Raw genomic sequence first — 23,809 nt, 5'->3', positions numbered from 1 at the left:
TTAAGGGATGGTTTTCATTTCGAACCGTCAATATTACTATTTGGAGTCATGCGTCGCCAACAACGCAATGTCTGAAGTGCTCCAGGATGGTTGACTGGTTGTTTCCATGACGACGCCACAATGCTTTGAATGTGGTTCATAATGATGAACTAACAGTTTTTTCTGTCTGACTGTGGCGAATATTCGAAGTAGCTCTCAATTGAGGGTCACTTTGAATGTTTATTTCAAGTTATGTGAGTGTGAAATCCTGGTAACCATACCAAATGTCCACTTTTTCATTTGTATGTCTGTCTGTCTTCCCAACCTCAATTGACTGTCTGCCCGTCTGCCCCTCTATCTGTCTGTCTGTCTGTCTGTCCGTCTGTCTGTCTGCCCCTCTATCTGGCTGTCTGTCTGCCTGCCCCTCTATCTGTCTGTCTGCCTGCCCGTCTGTCTGTCTGTCTGTGTGTCTGTCTGCCCCTCTGTCTGTCTGTCTGTCTGTCTGTCTGTCCCTCTACCTGTCTGTCTGCCCCTCTATCTGCCTGTCTGTCTGTGTGTCTGTCTGCCCCTCTACCTGGCTGTCTGTGTGTCCGTCTGTGTGTCTGTCTCCTCCTCTACCTGTCTGTCTGTGTGTCTGTCTGCCCCTCTATCTGCCTGTCTGTCTGCCCTCTATCTGTCTGTGTGTCTGTCTGCCCCTCTATCTGTCTGTGTGTCTGTCTGCCTGTCTGTGTGTCTGTCTGCCCCTCTACCTGCCTGTCTGTGTGTCTGTCTGCCCCTCTACCTGTCTGTCTGTGTGTCTGTCTGCCCCTCTACCTGTCTGTTTGTGTGTCTGTCTGCCCCTCTACCTGTCTGTGTGTCTCAGTAAGTGCCCCTACAGTGTGGAGCTGATGGAGCGCTACAGCGCGGCCCTGGAGACGGCGGTGCAGCTCTCCTGCGTCCACAACATCCCCCCTCTCCCCGGTCGTACCCTCATCCTCCTCCCCACCGACATCGGCTCCAACGACGTGTTCAACACCGACTTCTGCTGCCCCAAAGACCCGGAGGAGGAGGTGGAGAAGGAGGAGGAGGAGGAGGAGGAGGAGAAGGGCAAGGACAGTCCGATGGAGGCAGAGGAGGAGGGCAAAGATGGGTCAGAGGAGGAGAAGGAGGAGGAGGAGGCAGAGGAGAAGAGCAAAGATGGGTCGTCGTCGTCGTCGTCGGAGAAGGATGAGGAGGAGAAGGAGGAGGAGAAAAACAAAAGGCTCATTACTTCTTCTGTAAGTGTGTTTTGAGTTTGTTAGTGTCTATTTTCTTTCTTTTATGAGACAATTTAGGTAATTTTTTTCATGCAATTGGTATACCATCCCAAATATATTGCAAAGAGGTTTGATAAGGGGGACGGATATTTATTTATATATACTTGAAATGAAACTTACGGAACACCACAGATTTGGGAATTGTAAACAGGCAGTTAATTATTACAATTGTAATCCAACAGTTACTACAAGTGTAGCTAAATTCAAATAAGTACCACGATGCAATGCACCCGTTACTTCACCAGTGTCATCGATGATCTGGTCCTGCTGTTAGCCAGCCCCAAACTAACCTAGCATCACTTTTCTTTTCATGCCCACTCTGGGGGAACCCTCTCAGGTGCGGGAAGTAGCCGTTCTGATCTCGCTGCTGATTGGCTGCAGTGCCGAGGAAACCAAGCTGTGCAGTTACGGCTGGTACCACTGCACAGAGGTCAAGCTGAAGACTCACCTCTTGCTGGAGAACGTCAAGACAGTGACGAAGCAAGTGGAGGTAAAGGCCTCGGCTGTCCCGGAGCGTTGATAAGGAGGTTTTCCTACCTTTTTTTCCGATAATGCCAAATTGTGGGAATGGTGTGATTTCAACATGGCAGAAATTGTTCAGCGGTGGTGTGAATTTGTATTGGTTGCCTGCCAACAACTCCACCACTTCTCTTATTTGACGGGACAGACTTAAACTGTGTGAGTGAATGAGTGAGTGTGTGTCAGGGACATTGATAAAATGTATTTACATTCAGGACTTTTACCAAGTTATCATGCAAATTGTATTGTTTATCATTGAACTATCTTTATATTTAGACTTTTATTTCCTTTTTTTTACTCTAGGAACCGGACCGAGACTTTGATGAAGGCGAACACAGGAATCTCAAATCAGAACTGTTTTCAAAAGAAAACAAGGTTTGTTTGGACATTAGTTGTATGTACATTTGTTTCAAGCTTAATTTAATGCTCATTTGTTAATTTGAGCTTAGGGAAAGTGGTAAAACTTTCTTAACAATGATATTTCGAAATTATTTTAACAACTACTACTACTAACTTAATAGAACAATACATATTTTGCATAAATACTAATCATTATTTAAATTTTTTTTTTTTTATGCCTTTCTTTAATTGAATTGCAATATTGACTTGGTCATTTTGTGTTCTTCTTCATTCTCTCGGACACAGTGGGACAACATTGTCGTCCTGGTCGCTGATGGGGAAGATTCAGACCTGGACACCCTCTGCACCAAATACCTGAACGAGCCAAACAGCAAGTCCTGTCTGCTGGTGAAGCTCTTCCTGAAGGAAGGGTATGAAACCCTCTCCCATACTTCCTACAGGCCCGTCCCAACTCTAGGAAACACATTTCTTGGTGTTATTGAAAAATTGCTATTTTACACTCACCAGCCTACTCAATTGCGCGGAATTAGTTGCCTGAATTGTTGAGGCACAGATGAAGTGTCTGTATGATTTGTTTCTGTCGTGTATCCATGTTCATCTTTTCAGCTACATGGAAAGAGAGAAAACGGACAAGATCAGCAAGAACCGGTTGTGCTTCGACTTCAAGAGTGAATTCCGGGGTGTGAGTGAGCAGATCCTCAGGTAAGTCCTTCCATCATACCAATCACGGGCTTATCCTTTTTGTTTGTAGAGTTCTCATTTTGACCGGGTGGAGGTGTTCCAGCACTAATGCCCCCCATCTCACGCATACATTGCACTATTATACTATATTGTTGTTTTTTATATCATATATTTGTATTTTATATTTATATAACTGTGCAGCTGGAGGATTCCTCTCTCATCTTGTACAATGACAATACCGATTATCTGTCCACTAAGGAGAAGGCCTCAGTGGGGCCTCTGGGGGTGATTTAGGGCACATAGGGCTTGGAACATCAGAATGCATCGTGGGATGTTTTGTAGGTGATACTCCACAATTTTTAGAGGACTCAAGAGTTGTAGTTATGTTCATCCTGAATCAACGTAAATACACCATCACCAAGGCGCATAAAAAAACAGTTTTGCCTGGTCCCCGTTGAAAAACACTGTGGCATATTCACAGCATCGTCTCCCCATAAAGCTAAATAATTTCACTATTCATTACTTAACCACCACCCAAAAAACGACCACCCAACACAATAACTAACATTCCAATGCTCCTATGCTCTCATAATAATAATAATAATAATGATAATAATAATGATAATAATAATACATTTTATTTAAAACACCCAAGGTCGCTTCACAGATAAAACAAATAGGAGAAAAAAAAAAATATATATATATATATATATATATATATATATATATATATATATATATATAGTCCATATAGCCATACCATTGTCCATAGGCTAGTCTGAAGAGATAATTTTCAGTTCCTTTTTGATCTGGGCAGTGGATTCACACTGCCTGATGTCATTTGGAAGTGAGGCGGCCGTCGTTGCGATGGAGGGTCACGACGTACCTCCCCCTGTGTCTCCTGGCCTCTAACCTTCTGCGTCTGTGACGTCAGGATCGTGGCGGAGCGGGGGTCTTCCCGGCTGCTTCAACACGTGGAGCACATGGACAAGGTGCATAAGATCCCTCCACCAGAGGGCGCCACTAAGCATCCCCACACAACCAGCGCGGTGGTGCCCATACCAGCCAGCCCCAAACTGAGGTAATGCGGGGATGCAAGTGAGCTGGATGTTGGCTGGATGCGAACCAAGCGGAAGAACAGGGGAGGGAGAGGGACATGGCTCATATGATGGGGGGAGGTCCTCTCCCCTACAGGGAAGAGGGAGGGACTCCACTGAACCCTTGAGTCACTCTGACACGTTACACTCTGCATGCATGATGGTCAATTATGTTTGGTTCCAATAATAAAGCATTTTAGGACACTGTCAATGACATGCACCTCAAGTGTGTGTTAAGTTTTCGCTCAGTTCATTGCTACATTGCCACTGCTCAATCCCGTAGAATGTCTTGCCTGTCAATCATTTTCTAATAAAAGTCAAAACTATTAACGATGAACACAGAAAACCTATCCCTCTATGGCGCAGTAGAGGGTTAGGTTTTCTGTGTTTATCGTCACTCAGCCTCACTCAGCGTCGTTATGGCAACGGGTGAGCTGTGGTAGCTCGATCCTTTTCGTCTTTTTAAATGAGTGAAGGACTGGAGGGCACCCTTAAGGTGACCCATCTCCACCGGTCCGTGTGAACGACGCCCGGCACGGACCTCATGCAGCGCGCGGCTCCGCCCCCACCCCAGGTGGCGCGGCGTGCGCGTCTTCATCTCCTCCACCTTCCGGGACATGCACGCCGAGCGGGACGTCCTGGTGCGGGCGGTGTTCCCCGAGCTGCGGCGGCGGGCGGCAGCCCTCCGGCTCCACCTGCAGGAGGTGGAGCTGCGCTGGGGGGTGACGGAGGAGGAGTCGGGCCGCGCGGTGGAGCTGTGCCTGGCGGAGGTCTGCCGCAGCCACATGCTGGTGGGCCTCCTGGGCGAGCGCTACGGGATGGTGGCCGCCACGCCGCCGCACCTCCACGACCTGCCGCCGCACCGCTGGGTAGGAGAGGGGCCGCCTGGCGGGGGGGTGATCGCTGCCACGACCACTCTCTCACGCTCACTCTCTCACGCTCACTCTCTCACACTCACTCGCTACCTCACTCGCTACCTCACTCACTCACTACCTCTCTCGCTACCTCACTCACTCACTACCTCACTCGCTACCTCACTCACTACCTCACTCACTACCTCACTCTCTCACACTCACTCGCTACCTCACTCGCTACCTCACTCACTCGCTACCTCACTCGCTACCTCACTCACTCACTACCTCACTCACTACCTCACTCACTACCTCACTCTCTCACACTCACTCGCTACCTCACTCGCTACCTCACTCACTCACTACCTCACTCGCTACCTCACTCGCTACCTCACTCACTACCTCACTCACTACCTCACTCTCTCACACTCACTCGCTACCTCACTCACTACCTCACTCACTACCTCACTCTCACTCACTACCTCGCTCTCTCACTCTCACTCACTACCTCACTCTCTCTCTCACTACCTCACTCTCTCACTACCTCACCACCTCACTCTCTCACTCTCAGTCACTACCTCACTCTCACTCACTACCTCAATCACTACCTCACTCTCTCACACTCACTACCGCACTCTCACTCACTACCTCACTCTCTCACTCTAACTCACTACCTCACTCTCTCACACTCACTCACTACCTCACTCTCACTCCCTACCTCACTGTCTCACACTCACTCTCTTACACTCACTCAACACCTCACTCTCTCACACGCACTCAACACCTCACTCTCTCACACTCACTCACTACCTCACTCTCACTCCCTACCTCACTGTCTCACACTCACTCTCTTACACTCACTCAACACCTCACTCTCTCACACGCACTCAACACCTCACTCTCTCACACTCACTCACTACCTCACTCACTCACTACCTCACTCACTCACTAGCTGACTCTCTCACACTCACTCACTACCTCACTGTCACTTACTCACTCTCTTTGGAAACCTCAAATATCTGAAATCATACTTTTCCAGTTTTCCAAATCATGTACATTTATTTGTTAATTTATTGATTGGTTATTATTGCATTCTATTTTATATATTTGACTATTGTATTTTATTATTCATATTTTATTTAAATTCTTGGCATCTCTATTTTCGCCTGTCTTTCTGCTGCTGTAAACACCCAAATGTCCCCTCCTGGGGATTAATGAAGTGTTGTCTAAAAATAATAATAATAATAATAATAATAATAATAATAATAATAATAATAATAATAATAATAATAATAATAATAATAATAATAATAATAATAATAATAATACCATCCTGTCCATGCAGCTGGCCTCCGCCCCGTCGGACCTGTCCATCACGGAGCTGGAGATCCGACAGTTCGAGGCTCTGTACCCCGACGACATGAACCAGAGGGCCTTCTGCTACTTCAGGGACCCGGCCGTGCTGCAGTAGGCTTCCTCTCGCTCCTCCTCAAACCACCGACCGATGCATCAACCATAGAACTTGGCTGACTATTAATTATTTGACTGGGGACAAATTTCCATTAACCAGAATCCCTATTTCCATTTCAGCCCGCGTTTTAGGACTGCCATTCCAGTTGAATATGTCATTTGTTTATATTTTCACAAAATAATTTGACTTCTTTTTATTTTATTTCCACAGGTCCATCCCGGTGGCGTGGAGGTCCCACTTTGCCCCCGAGTCGAAGCAGGCCCAGGCTAAGATGTCCCAGCTCAAGAGCCGGATCCTGAGGAAGGGCGTGAAGGTGACAGAGGAGTGAGTGCTCCTCTCCCCCCCCTAGGCCGACACATAAACGCTCACATTCATCTGGTCTTACCTCACGATCCGCTAGCTGGCCGCCCCATAAGCAGGCCGTCAAAAAAACGCGTCTCTGTAGGCAGCCTGTGCCCCGAGATCGCACACAAAAACAAATGGTACTACTAACCACTCAAAACCAAAATTAATAGTATTCCAACCAATCACCGACAAGGGTGGGTGTTGTGGGGTTTTGCGCTGCGTTCATGATCGATTTTACTGGATGCATGAAAGACGGAATGGAGGGGCGAGCTGGCTCTGTTTGTTTGGGATCTCGCTTCAAACACCAACAGAAGTGACGTCACCCAACATCGCTGATGGAACATTTAAAGGGGAACTTTCACGCTTTGAGTACCGCTTCATCCGTCTGTGACAGACAGAAATATGCGGTCCACAACATCAACTCTGTTACCACGGAAAATTACAAAGAAGTTGGCCCATTGATGTCATTGGTTCTGGATTTGCTTTCGCAATTTGGAAAATGACCTCAACGGTCCAACTTTGCTGCAGTTCCTCAGCCGCAGTGGAGTCGATGTTGCATACCTCAATGGCCTCAACAATATAACGCCATGTTAATTCAACTATATGTCAGGGACATGCACAGTGTGTGTATGCTGGTATGGTTCACTTTAGACACAAAGTCAAGAATACATAATGGCAATCATTACTATAATAGGGTTTACATGCACATTATTTCTCAGATTGTCCTGTAACTCGATGTTTTGACCTCTACATCGGTTTGAGACGAATAAAAGTTCTTAATCTTGTCTACTAGCTACCCCTGTGAGTGGGACGGGGTTGTTGGTGGAAATCCCTACCTGAGAGGCCTGGAGGAGTTTGGCAAGGCAGTGCTGGATGACCTCTGGACCGCTGTGTTGAAGCAATACGTAGAGGTGAGTCTGTTGGAACAGTTCAGGAACTAATAGTTTCCTAACAAAAATGTTGTGTGCGTGCGTGCGTGCGTGCGTGCGTGCGTGCGTGCGTGCGTGCGTGCGTGCGTGCGTGCGTGCGTGCGTGCGTGCGTGCGTGCGTGCGTGCGTGCGTGCGTGCGTGCGTGCGTGCGTGCGTGCGTGCGTGCGTGCGTGCGTGCGTGCGTGCGTGCGTGCGTGCGTGCGTGCGTGCGTGCGTGCGTGCGTGCGTGCGTGCGTGCGTGCGTGCGTGCGTGCGTCCTCCACAGTCCTCCACTCTCGGACACAAACCCTAACCACACCGCTGTCCCCGTGGTCCTCTCTGATTGGTCAAGGAGGGTGACGACGAGGCGCAGGCTGCCGTCGCCGCCCTGTCGGGCGCCGGCGAGCAGGGCGACCACCAGGAGGCGCTGCAGAGACGGTTTCACGGCCGGGCCAAGCTGCTGGCGGAGGCGGTGGTGACGGTGGGCGACGTCCAGGCCAAGGGGGGCGTGCTGCTGGTGCACGGCGCGGCCGGAGAGGGCAAGACCGTCTTCATGGCAAGTGGTCCGCCACGCTCGTTCTGTTCTGGTCCGGGTCCTCGTGGACCTCCGAAGTCCCGCCTCCGAGGCTCCCGGTTCCCGGTTCACGGCGTTTTTGAATGATCGTACATAACAAAGTCAGTAGGTGGCGAAGAAGTAAAAGCTGCGTCACGTTTTCAACTGCACACTTTTTCCATCTAGTTTCGACTGGGTTTTGGGATTGTCGATGCCGTTGAAATAGCGTTAATATTCGTTTACTACTTTAAGTGCACGGACGATCCAAAAACCCAGTGGAAACTAGATGGAAACAGTGTTGATTTTTCTTCTTATAACTTCGGCAATTCTCGTCACGTGTTGTTCCTGATGATGTCCAGTTCAAAGCCCCAACCCTGGTTTATTTACTCCAGAATCCATTTGGGTTTCGAACCTATAACCTGCCCGTTCCTCCCACAGGCCGCCCTGGCACACGCCCTCAGAACCAGCGACGCGTCCAAGCCCAAACCCGCCAGTGACGTCATCTCCTACTCTACTGGAGCTAGCCAATCGGCACGCACCGTGGAGAACCTCCTCCGCTGTCTCGTCCAATGGCTGAGAGCCAGGGGGGACAAGGAAGAGCAATCGCCACTTCCTGTGTCTTACACGTCAGTCTGTGTGAAGTTTCTCTCACAACAATCCTGATTTGTTGGCCAATGCGACAGTTCCTTTTTTAAATATTGTGTATATTATTTCAGGGATCTGATCAAGGAATTCCGGGTAAAGTCAACGGACGTGCAGAAGGACCAATCGCTGGCCCTGCTGGTGGATGGGGTGGAGCTTGTCCAGGACAGCAGGGGGCAGCTTAATTCTGATTGGATCCCACAGGAGGTTCCCAAGGTGAGTCATACATACATGAATCAAGGATTTTCTTAAGCTCAGGCCAACTAGACCAGCTAACCTGATCTTTCTGCATTAGTTGTCTTTCCCTAGACATGGTGTTGTCACAGCTTATGATGTTTAATAAAAGGGTGACAATTTCCCAAAAATGGCAAGATGTTGAAGATTTTTTATTGACCAAATACGATTCCCAAAGCTAATGCTTAATATGGGATTTTCCTTGAATATATTCTCATGAGTTGGAATAAGTAATGGCTGATTGGTGATTGGTTGTTTTTCAGGGCATGTGTTTGGTTGTGAGTGTAACAAACGGCTCGGCTCTGCTGCAAGCCCTCAGCAAGAAGAAGGGCGCCATCTTGTTTCCTTTGGGACAGCTTTCCATGACGGACAGGAAGGAGATCGTCCAGAAGGGGCTGGACATGTTCGGGAAGAAACTCAGTGACGCCGCTTTCAACAATCAGGTTCAAAATAGTTATTGTATTTCACATTCTGTGTGTGTGTGTGTGTGTGCGTGTGCGTGTGTGTTGAATATCTATCAACACATATCTGCTTAATGAAGTTAAAGTAACATTATAAATTAACAAAGTAAATTGTGTGTGTGTGTGTGTGTGTGTGTGTGCAGCTCCAGACACTAATGATGAAGAACGGAGCAGCCAGCCCTCTCTACCTCCACCTGGCCTGTGAAGACCTGAGGAACTTTGCCTCCTTTGAAAAGGTCTGATAATCCTGGTGTACTCTAACGCACCACACACGATGGAAGTGGTAACCTGACATGCGTATGGGTTCTCTTAATTATAAGAGACACATATTCGATGATGAACTCTGATGTTTGAAAGATTTAACCCATCCGGCAGATAGGTATAATCTATTTTTGCCACATATTTGTTTCAACCAATAATGTTGATGGGGGTGTGCATAATTGGCCAACAGCGAACATAAACTCAGCCACCACCGCTAGTCCGATAAAAATCCTGTCTGACCGTTCTTAGAAAAAGTGCCCCCCCCCCCCCCCGCGCTATAACACAGTCAGGATACCAGATTATGTTGACTGGGATCTTGATATTAGAGGATTTTTAATCCGATTTTTACAGGCTTCTTTTTACTTCATCATTTAATTAAGTCATTTAAACGGGGTGTGATATAAGGCTGTATAGAAAATAACAACAATTAATTGATTTTTAATTTCTGCTGTTTTTCTCAATGATGATACCCCCCCCCCCCCCCATCTCCCCCAGATGAAGGAGAGCCTGCAGCAGCTGCCCCAGACCCTGAGCCAGCTGGTGGTCCGGGCTCTGGACCGGCTGCTCTCCCAGTACAGAGCAGTGGGGGGTCTGCGTCTGGCCCTGGGGGCCCTGGCCCTCAGCACCACTGGTAAGACCCCCACCCCCCCATCCCCGTGTTTACCTCAGCAGAGTGAACCAGGTTCAACTTTGTGTCAACGCCCTTTCCTCCCCCCTCTGCCCCCACAAACTCTGGACCTCCCATTTGCCCCCAAGAACTGATATTGCACATTTGAATCTCAAATAAACGTTATTTTATAAATACCGTTTCTTTTTGCCTCATCTTTGCACGATTCAGAAGAATTTGAATTGATTTATTGTTAATAATACTTATTTTATTTTGGCTACTTTTCTTTCTTCTGTCCTTACTGAACCGTGGTTCAGAGACGGACGTCATTTCGATTCCTCTGTTGGTCTGGCACATTTGGAATTGACAATAAAGCCGACTTTGACTTTGTCTCTTTGTGTGTGTGTGTGTGTGTGTGTGTGTGGGTGCTTGCGTGTGCGTGTGTGTGCGTGCGTGCGTGCGTGTGTGTGTGTGTGTGTCAGGCTTGCGGGAGGGCGACCTGTACGGCATGCTGAACTCTGTCTCTGAGCGCCCCCCCGGTAGCGGCCTGATCCCCTGGCCGACAGCGCTGCATCTCGCCCGGACGCCCAGCGGACGCGTTCCCATGGCGACCTTCACCCAGATGGTGCGGAGTCTACAAAGGTACACAGTGACAAGATAGAGTAGACCAGGGGTCTCAAGCTCAACTTACCTGGGGGCCCCTGGAGGAAGAGTCTGGGTCAGGCGGGGCCGCATCAAGTATTCTGCAGAAAAAAGGAGCACAACTGACCCAATCTAAGTTAATGATCGGGCTATCATTAGATCACGTTGGCTATGTAATCGCTGACAACAGGGGACATTTTATAGCGGTTGGTAACCCTAACCCTAACATTGTAGAGGAAGAAAATGCAGAGTGGGTGAATACAAATATATACCGTGTATATCTATCTATTTCTATTTTTTACTTTCAGTTTTATTATGGGTTGTTTGCTGTTGTACATGCGTATTCAAAATAATATCTTTGTGATATGTGTCTAAAATATGAAGCTTCTCCATTCCAACATCAACCTTGAGAATATCCAGTACATTAAGTTTTCTAATCCTTCTTCACTGCAGCCTGATTGGTCCGGCTCACAGCAGAGACGACCTATTGGCTCTCACCAACCCAGACGTGAGGCAGGCCTTCGAAGAGCAGCTCCTTCCTGCTAAGACCGACCGATACTGCTGCCATCAGATACTGTCAGGTAGAAGACACACACACACACACACACAGACAGTACACCTATAGACAGACAGACACTACACCTACAAACACACACACACGCACCTACAAACACACAGATACACACACCCACACATACACACACACAATCAGACACACTGACAGACAGACACACACACCTACACACACACACCTACACCTAAACTCCTACACACACCTACATACACACACCTACACACACACTCACAGCCCTACACACACCCACGCACGCACGCACGCACGCACGCACGCACGCACGCACGCACGCACGCACGCACGCACACACACACACACACACACACACACACACACCTCTAACCGCGGGGTGTCCTTACCTGTCCCCCCGGTAGCCCACCTGTGGGCGGCTGCGGACCCCCTGGGGACGGAGACCTTCCTCCACTGTGAGGCCGACCACATCAAGCACCTGCCGGACCACCTGGTGAGTGGGTCCCCTCCGCCCCCTGACCCCAGGGCGACGGAGGGGCGGCAGTGGCTCAGGAGGCAGAGCGGGTCGGCTGGTAACCTGAAGGTTGCCGGTTTGATCCCCGGCTCCTCCGAGTGTCGAGGTGTCCCTGAGCGAGACACCCCCCCTCACTGCTCCCGACGAGCTGGCTGTCGCCGATGGTTAGCAAAGCGCTATTTAAATGCAGTCCGTTTACGTTGACCAAGGTTATAAACCCTGTAGCTCAGGCCTTACACTCACCCATTCCTATCCACCGTAGGTTAGCTTGGGTGGCGTTCTTTTTCCATTCAACATCTTTTCTTTCTTTTCTTTTCCAACCTTCTTTCTGATTGTCAGATGAAAGGCGACCAGTGCGAGGCACTGGGCTCGCTCCTCTCCAACTACTACTTCCTGTATGCTAATGTGCGCCACGGCCTCGTGCACCACCTGCTGGGGATCTACGGCTCCTACGGTGAGTCATGTGACCTGCACGAACACCCACAGGTTTTCCATGTAGACGAGGTGTGTGTGTGTGTGTGTGTGTGTGTGTGTGTGTGTGTGTGTGTTGTATTCATTCAGCATGACCCTCCTGAAAACACTTTTTAACTGGGAACTTTCGCCTCCAAATATCAAACAAAATGGTCAAATAGAAAAAGTTGAAAACGAAATCAATGCACAGACATGTATCCAGCTGTTCTTCAATTTCTATAAAACATTTAATAAAACAAGATTCAACTCGATTATATCAGTTTAGTGAATGTTTGACGCTCGCCCTGCCCTCCCCCTCCCTCCACCAGGGGGCAGCTGCGGCCTCAGTGCTGAGCGCTGCGCTGACTTCCTCCGCCGCCACGCCGTCCTGCTCACCTCCTGGCCCCCGCTGTTCCTCCAGCAGGCCCTCAACGAGCCCCCGACCTCCGGGCCCCGCGCCTGGGCCCGGGGCCTGGTGGGGGAAGGGGGCCCCCGGGGAGTGGTGCGGCTCCTGAACCACGACGGGGAGAAGGAGGCCAGACCGGAGAACAGGTGAGCCCAGGCACCTGGTTGGGGGGCTAGTGGGCTGCCAGCAAGAGCCGTCGATTCAGTATTAAAGATATATTTCTTTAAAGGTCCCATGGCATGCCACCGGGTGTGTTGTGATCAGCCGTTACGAGGCGTTTGGAAAATCTGCCCCTTATGACATCACAGGTGGGCGTGTCCACCTAGATGTGTGGCGTCTCGTAACGGCTGATCCCACTCACACCTGGTGGCATGTCATGGGACCTTTTAATACGTCTAAAAAAAGAATTGGATTGCTCTTGGTCGGCAATCACAAACTTCAACTTTTGCTTTTTATCGGATCCGGCCAGAGAAAAAGGAACAATGTTTATATTACCATCATATATTATATAATGTATTGTAAATGTATCGTGTATTGTATTGTATGTACAGCATTGTATAGTGTATATTATATTGTACACGGTTAAGGCTATCATCTGTGTACAATTGCTTATAGAATCATTTTATTTGAAGCTTGAGTCTTTGAAATTTGAAGCTTTGAGACTGTATTAATTGTGTATTCCCACGCTGAATCCAGTGAGCTGGTGTCCACCTTCCCGTCCGAGCCCACCTGCGTGGCGTTGAATCCCCGTGCTGAGCTGGTGGCGGTGGGCACAGGGAAGGGCACGCTGCACCTCGTCCACACTCAGACCGGACAGGTGAGCCCACCCACAGCTCTCTGTCTGATTGGTTGATGGAGGGCTCTGTCTGATTGGTTGATGGAGGGCTCTGTCTGATTGGTTGATGGAGGGCTCTGTCTGATTGGTTGATTGGGGGCTCTGTCTGATTGGTTGATTGAGGGCTCTTTCTGATTGGTTGATTGAGGGCTCTTTCTGATTGGTTGATTGAGGGCTCTTTCTGATTGGTTGATTGGGGGCTCTGTCTGATTGGTTGATTGGGGGCTCTGTCTGATTGGTTGATTGGGGGCTCTGTCTGATTGGTTGATGGAGGGCTTTGTCTGATTGGTTGAGTGAGGGCTCTGTCTGATTGGTTGATTGGGGGCTCTGTCTGATTGGTTGATGGAGGGCTCTGTCTGATTGGTTGATGGAGGGCTCTGTCTGATTGGTTGATGGAGGGCTCTGTCTGATTGGTTGATTGGGGGCTCTGTCTGTCTGATTGGTTGATGGAGGGCTCTGTCTGATTGGTTGATGGAGGGCTCTGTCTGTCTGATTGGTTGATGGAGGGCTCTGTCTGTCTGATTGGTTGATGGAGGGCTCTGTCTGTCTGATTGGTTGATGGAGGGCTCTGTCTGATTGGTTGATCAAAGGCTCTGTCTGATTGGTTGATCGGGGGCTTGGTCTGATTGGTTGAGTGAGGGTTCTGTCTGATTGGTTGACTGAGGGCTCTGTCTGATTGGTTGATTGCGGCCTCTGTCTGATTGGTTGATTTTAGGTTAAACACAACATAATTGAAACATTCTTACAATCTTGTAATACATGCAAGACATTCAACGCTAGATTTACCTTGAAATGGCAAACGTTCCCATCCCTTCCATAGATTATCCATTATTTAGATATGAATATGTTAATTTTTTAAAGCAATTGTTTGATGGCACAACTAGAGACCGCTCCGTGCTCTCAACAGGTTGTGAAGTCACTAGAGAGCAGCTGTGATGGCATATCCAGCTGTGTCTTCCTGACAGACGTCACCCTGGCTACGACCTCCTTCAGCGGACAAATCGAGGTGTGGGACACGGAGAACGGCTGCAGGTGAGGGGGGGGGGGGGTTGTTAGGCAACTAAACGTAGCCTAAACACGGTGTGCTTTTCAAAGTTTTCATATATTTCAAACAAACCCGCCGTATTCTTTTGACAGGACTGCCCTCATAGAAGGGCACTCGAACAGGATCACAGGAAGTGATGTGTCGCCAGACAGGAAGCATCTTGCAACGGTCTCCTTAGACTTTCAACTGAAGGTTGGTTTTATTTTACTCAGCCTTCTTACGACAATCGTATAATGTATGAATATTACACTGTAATTAAATATATGAATAATTCAGTATTCTATTGAAATTGTTATAATAATAAATAATTCTCCTCAGGTGTGGTCCGCTTCGAAGGGCCACCAGGTAGCATGTCGCTATGGCAACAGTCCCATCAACTGTGTGACCTTTAACCCCGAGGGTGACCTGCTGGCTTTTGGCTGCTGGGATGGAAAAGTGGTGCTGTGGAACTGGCTGCAGAACAAACTCATAAGGGTAGGGTGAGACCAGAGCGCATTGGTCTGCTCTCCTCGTACGTACTGGTTCACTTTTCCCAGTTTGAGTCCTGCAATGTAAGCGACGATTATGAAAAACGTTCCCTGCAAACTCAAAATGCATACGAATGTATGATATAAAAATCAGATGGATCCTCTTTATACATTTGCAAATGTATAAAAATGTATTTCAATCTTTTAAACTAAAGAAATATGAAAACTAGACATTATATATAACCGTGTACAATCGATCAATCAGGGGGTCTCTCACTCTCTCTGTCTCTCTCCCCTCCTCCCTCCCTCCAGTCTATAAGCGGCCACGAGGGCTCTGTCCGAAGCCTCTCCTTCTCCTCCTCCTCCTCCTCCTCCACCACGCTGGTCTCGGGCTCCCTCTCGGGGGAGGTGAAGGTGTGGGCGGTGCCGGAGGGGACGTGTGTGGGGAGCTACCAGGCCCACCAGGGGTCCACGTCTGCCCTCACCTTCCTGGACCATGGGAACAAGCTGCTGAGCGCCGGAGCGGACCACACGGTCAGTCCGCACGCACGCTCAGCGCTGACTCACACGCTCACAAAACGTGCACGCACGCACAAGGCTGACTCACTCACTCACAAATCGTGCACGCACGCACAAGGCTGACTCACTCGCTCACAAAACGTGCACGCACGCACAAGGCTGACTCACACGCTCACAAAACGTGCACGCACGCACAAGGCTGACTCACACGCTCACAAAACGTGCATGCACGATCAGCGCTGACTCACACGCTCACAAAACGTGAAGGCTCACAAAACGTGCACGCACGCTCAGCGCTGACTCACACGCTCACAAATCGTGCACGCACGCACAAGGCTGACTCACTCGCTCACAAAACGTGCACGCACGCACAAGGCTGACTCACTCGCTCACAAAACGTGCACGCACGCACAAGGCTGACTCACCCGCTCACAAAACGTGTAAAAGAAAAAGTGTTCCTCAGCTCACGTTATGTATACCCTTTGACCGTTCAAAGTTTTGCTGATGACACCTGACTTGGGACGGCAGATGTGTCTGTAAACATCTGTGCTGTCTCCTCTTCGTGTCTCCCACTCAACAGCTGCACCTCTGGTCGGGTGGGCTGGGCTGTTCGTTGGCGACGTTACGACAGGAAAGGGTAAGGTGATGCAGGAAGCAGAACCGAAAAATAGTGCGTGTTCTAAATGTCGTCATCCAATATTGGTGCTAAAATCAAGAGGCTCACTGAAGGTGTGAAACAATCTGAATCTGATGTACTAGTGCAAAGATTGGATGTTATACGGTTCAAAGTATAAATCTTTATTCAACCCTTGAAGAAAATGCAGGGGCACCCGAAGCAGAATAAAAGCTGAAGGGGGAGGTGTGTGGTTGTGTGTGTGTGTGTGTGTGTGTGTGTGTGTGTGATATATTAGTAAACACCTAGTTTGTAATGAACTACTCCATCCTCCGTGAGCTATGAGGCCACTGTAGACCCCGTGGTGTGTGGTGTGCTGAGTGACCCTGTACTGTCTAGTTTAGTTTAGTTTAGAAGGATCCCCATTAGCCATTACACCAGGCAACAGCTGCACTTCCTGGGGTCCACATTTAACAAGAAAAACATACAATAAATAAAGAGTTAACAGAAAAAAAATAAAACGATGTCCAATTAGGAAGTCATGGAGAGGGAAAAGAAAGACATCGTAAATAGGTCGAGTTGTGACGCAGGAACGCTCCGCTCCAATAACATCCCATAACCTGCACCCTATGACCTATATTGACCCTGTGGGGGGGGGGGGGGGGGGGGTTGTGTTCAGTGTGAGCAGGTGTCCCCTCGGAAGAGTCCCAGGTCCTCCCAGACCCCTGCCCTCTGCGCGGCCGTCAGCGGGGACTTCGCTGTGGTGGGCTACCACGGCGAAGGCCTGAGGCTCTTCAGCCTGGACTCAGGTTGGTGTGTGTGTGTGTGTGTGTGTGTGTGTGTGTGTGTGTGTGTGTGTGTGTGTGTGTGTGTGTGTGTGTGTGTGTGTGTGTGTGTGTGTGTGTGTGTGTGTGTGCGTGCGGGGGTTTTGCCTTACTACTGTTGGTAAAAAACAAGTGTCGTGACCCATCCATGTCGATGTATGTAATGAAAACAAACGTGTGAACGTATGAATAGCATGTGCGTCATCTCAATTTAGAAGATTCTTTGTTGAAGAATAATGACCAAATATGAGCGCCGAGGAGGTTTTTTCTGCATTTTGTCTCTTGCCTCAATTCAGCGTCACAATGAAAGATTATTAAGAGCCTCCCCCCCCCCCCCTACCTCAGGGGCTAACGTCACCCTGGTGTGTTTAAGTATTCCCTTAAAACGCCCATGCATAAAACAGTTCATTTGACCTCACAGCCACCACTGTGTTTTCGTTGCCTTAGAAACGAGTCAGTGGGCCAGCGAGGACCTCCGGGTGTCCGTGCTGTGCCTGCTGTGGCTGTCGCCCCCCCCCCTGTCTGACACGGACACGGAGCAGGCGAGGGCGGAGCTCCTGGTGTCGGCGGGGGCAGACAACCACCTGAGGGTCTGGAGGAGGAGCGAGGAGGGGAAGGCGGGCGAGGTGAAGCTGGTGACGGTGGGAGACTTTGGAGCGCAGAAGGGAGACATCTTGGCTCTGGCTCAAAACTCATCGCATCTGGCCTCCGCCTCCGGTGACTCTCTCCTATAACTAACCTTTTTCTTATCGGACACTCTTTACACGATTACCGTTTTCCCAAAGACTGAACTGATTGTATAGTTACACTAGCCTGGCTGTTGCCAGACCAAGCTCCGTCGTAGATTGTGCGTTGGTCTGGGGAAGCTGCTGTCATGTCCTTCAGCACAAGATGCGCGATCAACGGGCCGAGTTCAACTGACTCTGCACGCGATTGGCTGCTTGCCGTCGCCTTCCCTGTCGTCATTGTGTTAAACCAGCCAATCGCGCGCCAGGGGGAAAAGCCAGCTTGGTGATTGGCTCCCGCAAAAACGCATCGAAAGTAGAAGGAAATGGATCGCTCTTCTCCAGACCCGTCTGCAGGGCGGACTCAAATCGCCTGCAGAATGGGCGGGGCCCCCCAGTCTATAGTTACACATAATAGTACACACAATAGTCAGACATTATAATAAGCCTAATTAAAACAGGTCCAATAATCGGCTTCTTCTTTCCTTTCATGAAGACGACTTCACCATTGCCCTGTGGTCAGTCCCAGATCTGACCCTCGACCCCTGGGTGTGTCCCACGGCGGTCTCGGTTCTCAGGGGCCACAGTCGAGGGGTGACCTCTCTGGCCTTCAGCCCGGACGGTACACAGCTGCTCTCTGGAGGAAAAGATCAGGTTGGTTGGCCTCTGCCAGGTTTGGATTCTGGGATTTGAAGCCCCCAGCCCAGCCGTGCCTTCGTCGTACCGCTATGAGCGCCTACCTCATCGCGAGGCGTTTGTTTCAGGCCCTGATGCTGTGGGACGCCGGCTCCAGCCCCCCCGCCCTCTCAAAGTCTCTGCTGCACGCCCACAAAGACTGGATCACCGGCTGTGCTTGGGCCGCAGGCCGCGTTGTAGGTCCTCCATGTAAAAATATGACTTGTGAAAGGAGCTTTGTTTTGCACGTTGCCTCCGTGTTTAATGTAAAGGGGGTGGTTTTTGGAAGCTGGGGGGGGAGGTGCAATTTTGGTGCACCACTTTTTAAAGTTAAATCAAGATTCAGCATCTGTGTGCTTTCTTAAAAACACACGCTGTCTTTAATGTTTATTAGGACACTAAAACAGATTGGCTTTATGCGCTGATGCTGTTGTGGACTTCCACATTTTGGTTAGTTAAGTTGGCACAATAAATCTTTTTTCTACCGCTTTTTGTTACGAGCTATGCACACACTATTCGGTATCACTTCCCATTTGACAGAGCAATAGTTTTCTTCCATTGTGTTCTATGTGCAATCTCATCCAGGTCAGTTCCTCAAACGACGGCAGTATTTATGTGTGGGACCTGGATTCCAGCAGTCGTATCATGAGTATCTCCTGGAAGAATCCCCTCACCTCCATCTGTGTTCAGGTAGGTCGTTGAGAGGTAAACACTTCGGAGGGGTGGGTGTGTGTGTGGGCGGGGGGGGGGGGGGTGAAGGATGAGTGTCATTTAGAGCAATGGTTCCCAACCCTAGGTTTTGGCCCGTTACCGCATTTTTAAGTCTGAAAACAATTAGGAAGTTGAGTTGCAACCGCAGCTTCTCGATTATGTTGTTCCATAAAATAAGATATATTGTGTTATTTATGTAAAATGGGTATATGTTTTATATTCTAAATTACATTTAAAAAAAGTACCCATTAACCTAAAAAAAAAATCTTCCAAATATTGCCATCTTATGAATCAGGAATCTCCCTATAACCTATGGGGCATCATTTATGGGTGGCTTGCGTCACCGAGGCCCTAACAGCCGTGGGGTGTGGGGCTTCCCAGGGAGAGTACCTGGTGGCCGGCTGCACTGAGGGGGCCCTCCACGTGTGGAAGTGGGAGTCCACCACCGAGGTCAGCCATATCCCCGCCCACTCCCAGCGGATCCACCACTGCTCCATCCTCCCCAGTAAAGGTAACCTGCCTGCTGCGGAACACGCCCAGAACAGAAGACGCCTGAATCCCCTTTTTATGTCGGTGATGACGATGCAGGCTGACACAGAAAGGTCGCTGCACGACACCAAGAGGGATTCAATTGTAAACAAACGACAGGACAAAGCACAGGTTTATATCTTGGTGAAGTTAAGGTAGAACCGTCATGGAATGACCTGTGTTCTGACCAATCCTTAAGGTATTTTATCCCATCTGCCGTAAGACTCAACTATAACACAACTGTTATGAAATATTCTGCTGTCAAAAATCACTTCACCCAAATAATGCAATACTTCAATTTAATTATGTGCAATAATTAAGTATTTATTTCTGAGTGAAGGACCTCTTAGCTTCATTTATTGTGTAACCCCTAGGCGTGTACATTTATGCCCTTATGGCATGACATTGTAATCACTGTGTGATTATTTTATTTTATGTATGTATGTATTGCTAGACACTTGATACACTTTATTTTATTATTGCATCTTTTTATATTCCATGGGCTGCTGTAACAAGTGGATTTTTCATGCATGGGATGAAATAAAGTTCTTATTTATCTAAGCTTTTGGTTTTGCTCTCGAGATACGTACACTGTAACATTTCTGGCTTTTCATACCATTTCTACAGACAAGCCAGAGGATATGGTGGTCGCCACTGCGTCTGACGATGGCTCAGTGCAACTCTGGAAGCCCTTCCAGGTACAGACTGTCCTGGGATGATGAGCCAACCGCAATGCATTCGCCAAATTAAATACACACACATTCACTGCTCCCCCTGGTGGTCGAAAATGAACAAAATGCTGCTTTAATTTGAACTAGGTGGAGCACTTCTGCACTTTCCAAGGTCACAGCGGTGCCGTTCGAGGAGTGGTGTCGAAGAATGGATTAACAGAGTTCCTCACCGTGTCTGCGGACCTGTCGTTGAGGTCCTGGGCGTGGGAGAAAGGTGACACAATCTGAATCCAGTGAACGCCATCCATTCGACATCTGGGGGGGGTTTGGCTCCCAATATAAAATGAGACAGACCTGAGGAGAAGCTGTGTTTTTCCATTAATTCTGCAATCACGGAGCATGCAAAGATCAGCTCAGCTTTGGAATATAGATGGTCTACAAGGCTCCCAACGCTCTTTACAACAAGATTGTCCACAGACAGATAGACAGACAGACAGACAGACAGACAGAAGCATACGTGAGACTCTTTGACGTAACCCCACCCCCTCTCTGGATGTTCTCTCCCACTAGACAGCGCTCCTGCCCCCAAGGTCTCGATGATTACAGTCATCTGCTACTCCCAGACTGAAGATGTACTGCTGGTAGCCTACGAGTCAGGCCTGGTGGAGGTATGGCAGCAAGGTGCTGTGGTCGGCCGCAAGCAGGTATACCGTCCTTCTGTTTTTTATTTTTTTAAATACCAACACAAAATGAATGTCTTGATCGCCCTAAATGTCTCTAATTGTTGTGGTCCATGCATGTGCACCCTGGGCAGGTGTCGGACCGGCCCATCTTGGCCATGTGCTCTATGCCTGAGGCTCAGTTCGCTGTGTCCTGCAAGAGGTCTTCGGTTCAGCTGTTGAAGCTGGTGTGGAGCCCTGGCAACCTTGGGGCCAGGTGAGCCGCTCAGTCACACTCCGCTGATCAGAAGCCAGCAGCAGCGGGCGTCCTCTGCTGTAGAATTTTAGCGCAGGGATCCCATGGAGACTTTGAGACGGTGCATAGGGGGCTTGTTCCCTGTACGAGAGTGAACGCTTGCTGGATTGATTAATCCCATAACCAGTCCCTCCAGAAAAACGTGATTATGCGATCGCATAATTCAACGCATAATCAGCCAAAGTACGCATATTCATGCGGGGGCCGCATTTTTTCAAATATGCCGCACTTTCACCGCATAAATTGTCGATTTCCGCGCAAAATATGCGGGGCTTGCATGATTTCATAATCCCCGCATTTTCATTGCAAAAAAGTCACATATTTCTTAGCAGAAAGTTGAAAAATGTTGCGTTTACTTCACACAATAGCAGCCATTTCCCCCTGCTGCCATGGGAACGTTATGAAGTGACGTAATTACGCAACATCGAAAAGCTGCATTTTCCGCAAGTTCCCGCATTTTTTCGCAAGTTCCCGCAATTTTTGCAAGTTCCCGCAATATCATCGCATAAAATTGCATAAATATGCCGCATATTTCATCGCATTTTTTAAGAAAACGTGCCGCATAATCAAGGATTTTTGGCCGCAACAATCACAAAAAAAACTCATTTTTCTGGAGGGACTGTATAACACGTTCTTCGTCTCCAGCCTGGTGAAGGTGTCCACGTTCCCAGTGAAGCATCCGCTGGCACACCTCCACTACTGCTCTACTCTGATTGGTGTATCCGAGACCGGGACAATCGCTGATGTCATGGTGGAGTGCCGACAAGACACATGGTAAAACAATGTCCATTTTGGAAAAAATGGACATTCTTGTTGCACTACCTTTGACAGTATGGGCATGTACTTTGGGACTGTGCTGTTATCTAGTTTGTTCAAGTACATGACAAGGATTTGATAAGCGTTCTGTTTTAATTTACCCTGAGTGGAGGTTAAACGTGACTTTTCTTATGCAATTATATCGTATACAACACGTTTACAATACACATATTCATATTGCACCTAGAACGTATTTAACGATGAATAACCTGCTCAAGAGATTCAGCGTGTTTCCTGTGTCGACTTGTCAGCTCGAGCACAGGACATGTCTTCGGGACGTTCACCAACGATTCCAAAAGCATGTGGTTGGTGGGCAGGAGGGAAGACGAGCTGGAGCTGTCGTTTCTGGTGAGTGGTCACACCAGAAAACCCTTCTCGTCCAGTTGTCTGCTTTCGCTTTCGCTTGGCATCATGGCTGTGACCCTGTGTTTTAGGTTCCGGCGACGTTCTATGCATTATCCCGCTTATTATACGGCTACTTGCCAAAACGAAATTTTTTCACATGGTGTGTCTTTTTACAATTTATTTGTTAGCAGAATCCGTGGTGTTTATCACCAGAGAAAGTCCGCCAAAGACATTGACATCGCTTAGCAACCGAGTACGCTGGGGTTGATAAGTTACCGGACTACTTGCGGAGTGACACGAAAGATGGCAAAAAATCCACTTTCCTTGACAGCGGTCAATTATACTTAGCAACGGTGAATTATCAAATATAATTCACCGCCGGAAGTTGTGAAGGTCCCATGCAAGTGAACGGAGCGTTCCATGACATTGAGAAGACCTGTGTAATATTAATATTAATATATATATATATATATATATATATATATATTTCTTTTTTTTTTTCTTTTTTTTTCCATCCATCTCGAAGATCTATCGTGCTTTTTTGATGTTTTCTTATTTTTTGAGTGAAAATTCATTAATGCGACCTCCTGGTTTTTGCCACCATCTCCTCCCAACAGTTTGTCGTTGGAATCACAGAGTTCAGGGAGTTGTCCTTCACCAACCTGACGCTGCCGACCAAGGGGGAAGAGGGAATCACTTCGATCACCGCATTGGCCGTGGAGGATGGTACTTCTAAATGATAACGAACCTTAACTAATGGCACCACAGGGAAAGCTTGTTGTGTTATGCTTGTTTATGTGGTAATCGCCGATGTTTCTGCAAATAGGCTCAAATAGGGCTTGTGATGCGTAGAAAATAGCAGTTGCAATGGCAGTTTTTTACCAGAAAGGTCAGCGTTTTATTAAGTTTGATTTTAATACTTTTTTAAAGGACGTCGTCATTTGACTTTTTTTTATATTCATTATTGTAATTATTTAGTTTCAATGAGTATGTCTGTAGAAAACTATAGGTTTCCACTATGCCTGTGAGCTGTGTATTTCCCAAGCAAGGGCAATGCTGAAGGGCTGTGTTGTTTCCAGGCCTGATCGTGTGCGGAGACGTGGAGGGCAACATGTGGTTCAAGGAGTCCCTAGTGCTGTCGCCCTGGAGCCCCAAGAGACCTGTAAGACACCATCTAACACCTGCACCAAAGGCCCTCTCTGCTTTCACTGTGTGTGTGTGTGTGTGTGTGTGTGTGTG

The 23,809-nt window shown here is 48.5% G+C and overlaps 1 protein-coding gene across 6 annotated transcripts in view; it reads left to right on the top strand.

The window, feature by feature from the left end:
• The window catches only part of tep1 (telomerase-associated protein 1), a 34,739-nt gene that overhangs the window by 9,452 nt on the left and 1,478 nt on the right, over window positions 1-23,809 (top strand). For 5 of the 6 annotated variants that reach the window (XM_079751019.1, XM_079751020.1, XM_079751017.1 and 2 more), the window contains 41 exons: window positions 842-1,235; window positions 1,612-1,764; window positions 2,097-2,168; window positions 2,439-2,563; window positions 2,760-2,855; window positions 3,769-3,915; window positions 4,506-4,800; window positions 6,128-6,249; window positions 6,464-6,577; window positions 7,392-7,509; window positions 7,860-8,063; window positions 8,499-8,686; window positions 8,777-8,918; window positions 9,200-9,379; window positions 9,541-9,633; window positions 10,154-10,289; window positions 10,748-10,907; window positions 11,361-11,488; window positions 11,856-11,944; window positions 12,305-12,419; window positions 12,745-12,967; window positions 13,518-13,638; window positions 14,564-14,688; window positions 14,794-14,893; window positions 15,020-15,175; window positions 15,481-15,702; window positions 16,268-16,324; window positions 16,980-17,109; window positions 17,572-17,841; window positions 18,346-18,503; window positions 18,614-18,721; window positions 19,110-19,214; window positions 19,617-19,746; window positions 20,391-20,461; window positions 20,582-20,708; window positions 21,005-21,138; window positions 21,249-21,370; window positions 22,055-22,183; window positions 22,477-22,573; window positions 23,188-23,296; window positions 23,650-23,732. In XM_079751019.1, the coding sequence (XP_079607145.1) occupies window positions 842-1,235; window positions 1,612-1,764; window positions 2,097-2,168; window positions 2,439-2,563; window positions 2,760-2,855; window positions 3,769-3,915; window positions 4,506-4,800; window positions 6,128-6,249; window positions 6,464-6,577; window positions 7,392-7,509; window positions 7,860-8,063; window positions 8,499-8,686; window positions 8,777-8,918; window positions 9,200-9,379; window positions 9,541-9,633; window positions 10,154-10,289; window positions 10,748-10,907; window positions 11,361-11,488; window positions 11,856-11,944; window positions 12,305-12,419; window positions 12,745-12,967; window positions 13,518-13,638; window positions 14,564-14,688; window positions 14,794-14,893; window positions 15,020-15,175; window positions 15,481-15,702; window positions 16,268-16,324; window positions 16,980-17,109; window positions 17,572-17,841; window positions 18,346-18,503; window positions 18,614-18,721; window positions 19,110-19,214; window positions 19,617-19,746; window positions 20,391-20,461; window positions 20,582-20,708; window positions 21,005-21,138; window positions 21,249-21,370; window positions 22,055-22,183; window positions 22,477-22,573; window positions 23,188-23,296; window positions 23,650-23,732 (5,848 nt within the window). Of the gene's footprint in view, window positions 1-841; window positions 1,236-1,611; window positions 1,765-2,096; window positions 2,169-2,438; window positions 2,564-2,759; window positions 2,856-3,768; window positions 3,916-4,505; window positions 4,801-6,127; window positions 6,250-6,463; window positions 6,578-7,391; window positions 7,510-7,859; window positions 8,064-8,498; window positions 8,687-8,776; window positions 8,919-9,199; window positions 9,380-9,540; window positions 9,634-10,153; window positions 10,290-10,747; window positions 10,908-11,360; window positions 11,489-11,855; window positions 11,945-12,304; window positions 12,420-12,744; window positions 12,968-13,517; window positions 13,639-14,563; window positions 14,689-14,793; window positions 14,894-15,019; window positions 15,176-15,480; window positions 15,703-16,267; window positions 16,325-16,979; window positions 17,110-17,571; window positions 17,842-18,345; window positions 18,504-18,613; window positions 18,722-19,109; window positions 19,215-19,530; window positions 19,747-20,390; window positions 20,462-20,581; window positions 20,709-21,004; window positions 21,139-21,248; window positions 21,371-22,054; window positions 22,184-22,476; window positions 22,574-23,187; window positions 23,297-23,649; window positions 23,733-23,809 lie in introns of those variants that run through there. The other variant, XM_079751021.1, reaches the window with a different exon arrangement.

Source organism: Pollachius pollachius (assembly GCF_949987615.1).
Source record: "Pollachius pollachius genome assembly, chromosome: 14".
Classification (NCBI taxonomy): domain Eukaryota; kingdom Metazoa; phylum Chordata; class Actinopteri; order Gadiformes; family Gadidae; genus Pollachius; species Pollachius pollachius.
This window is presented reverse-complemented; position numbering and strand designations above follow the sequence as displayed.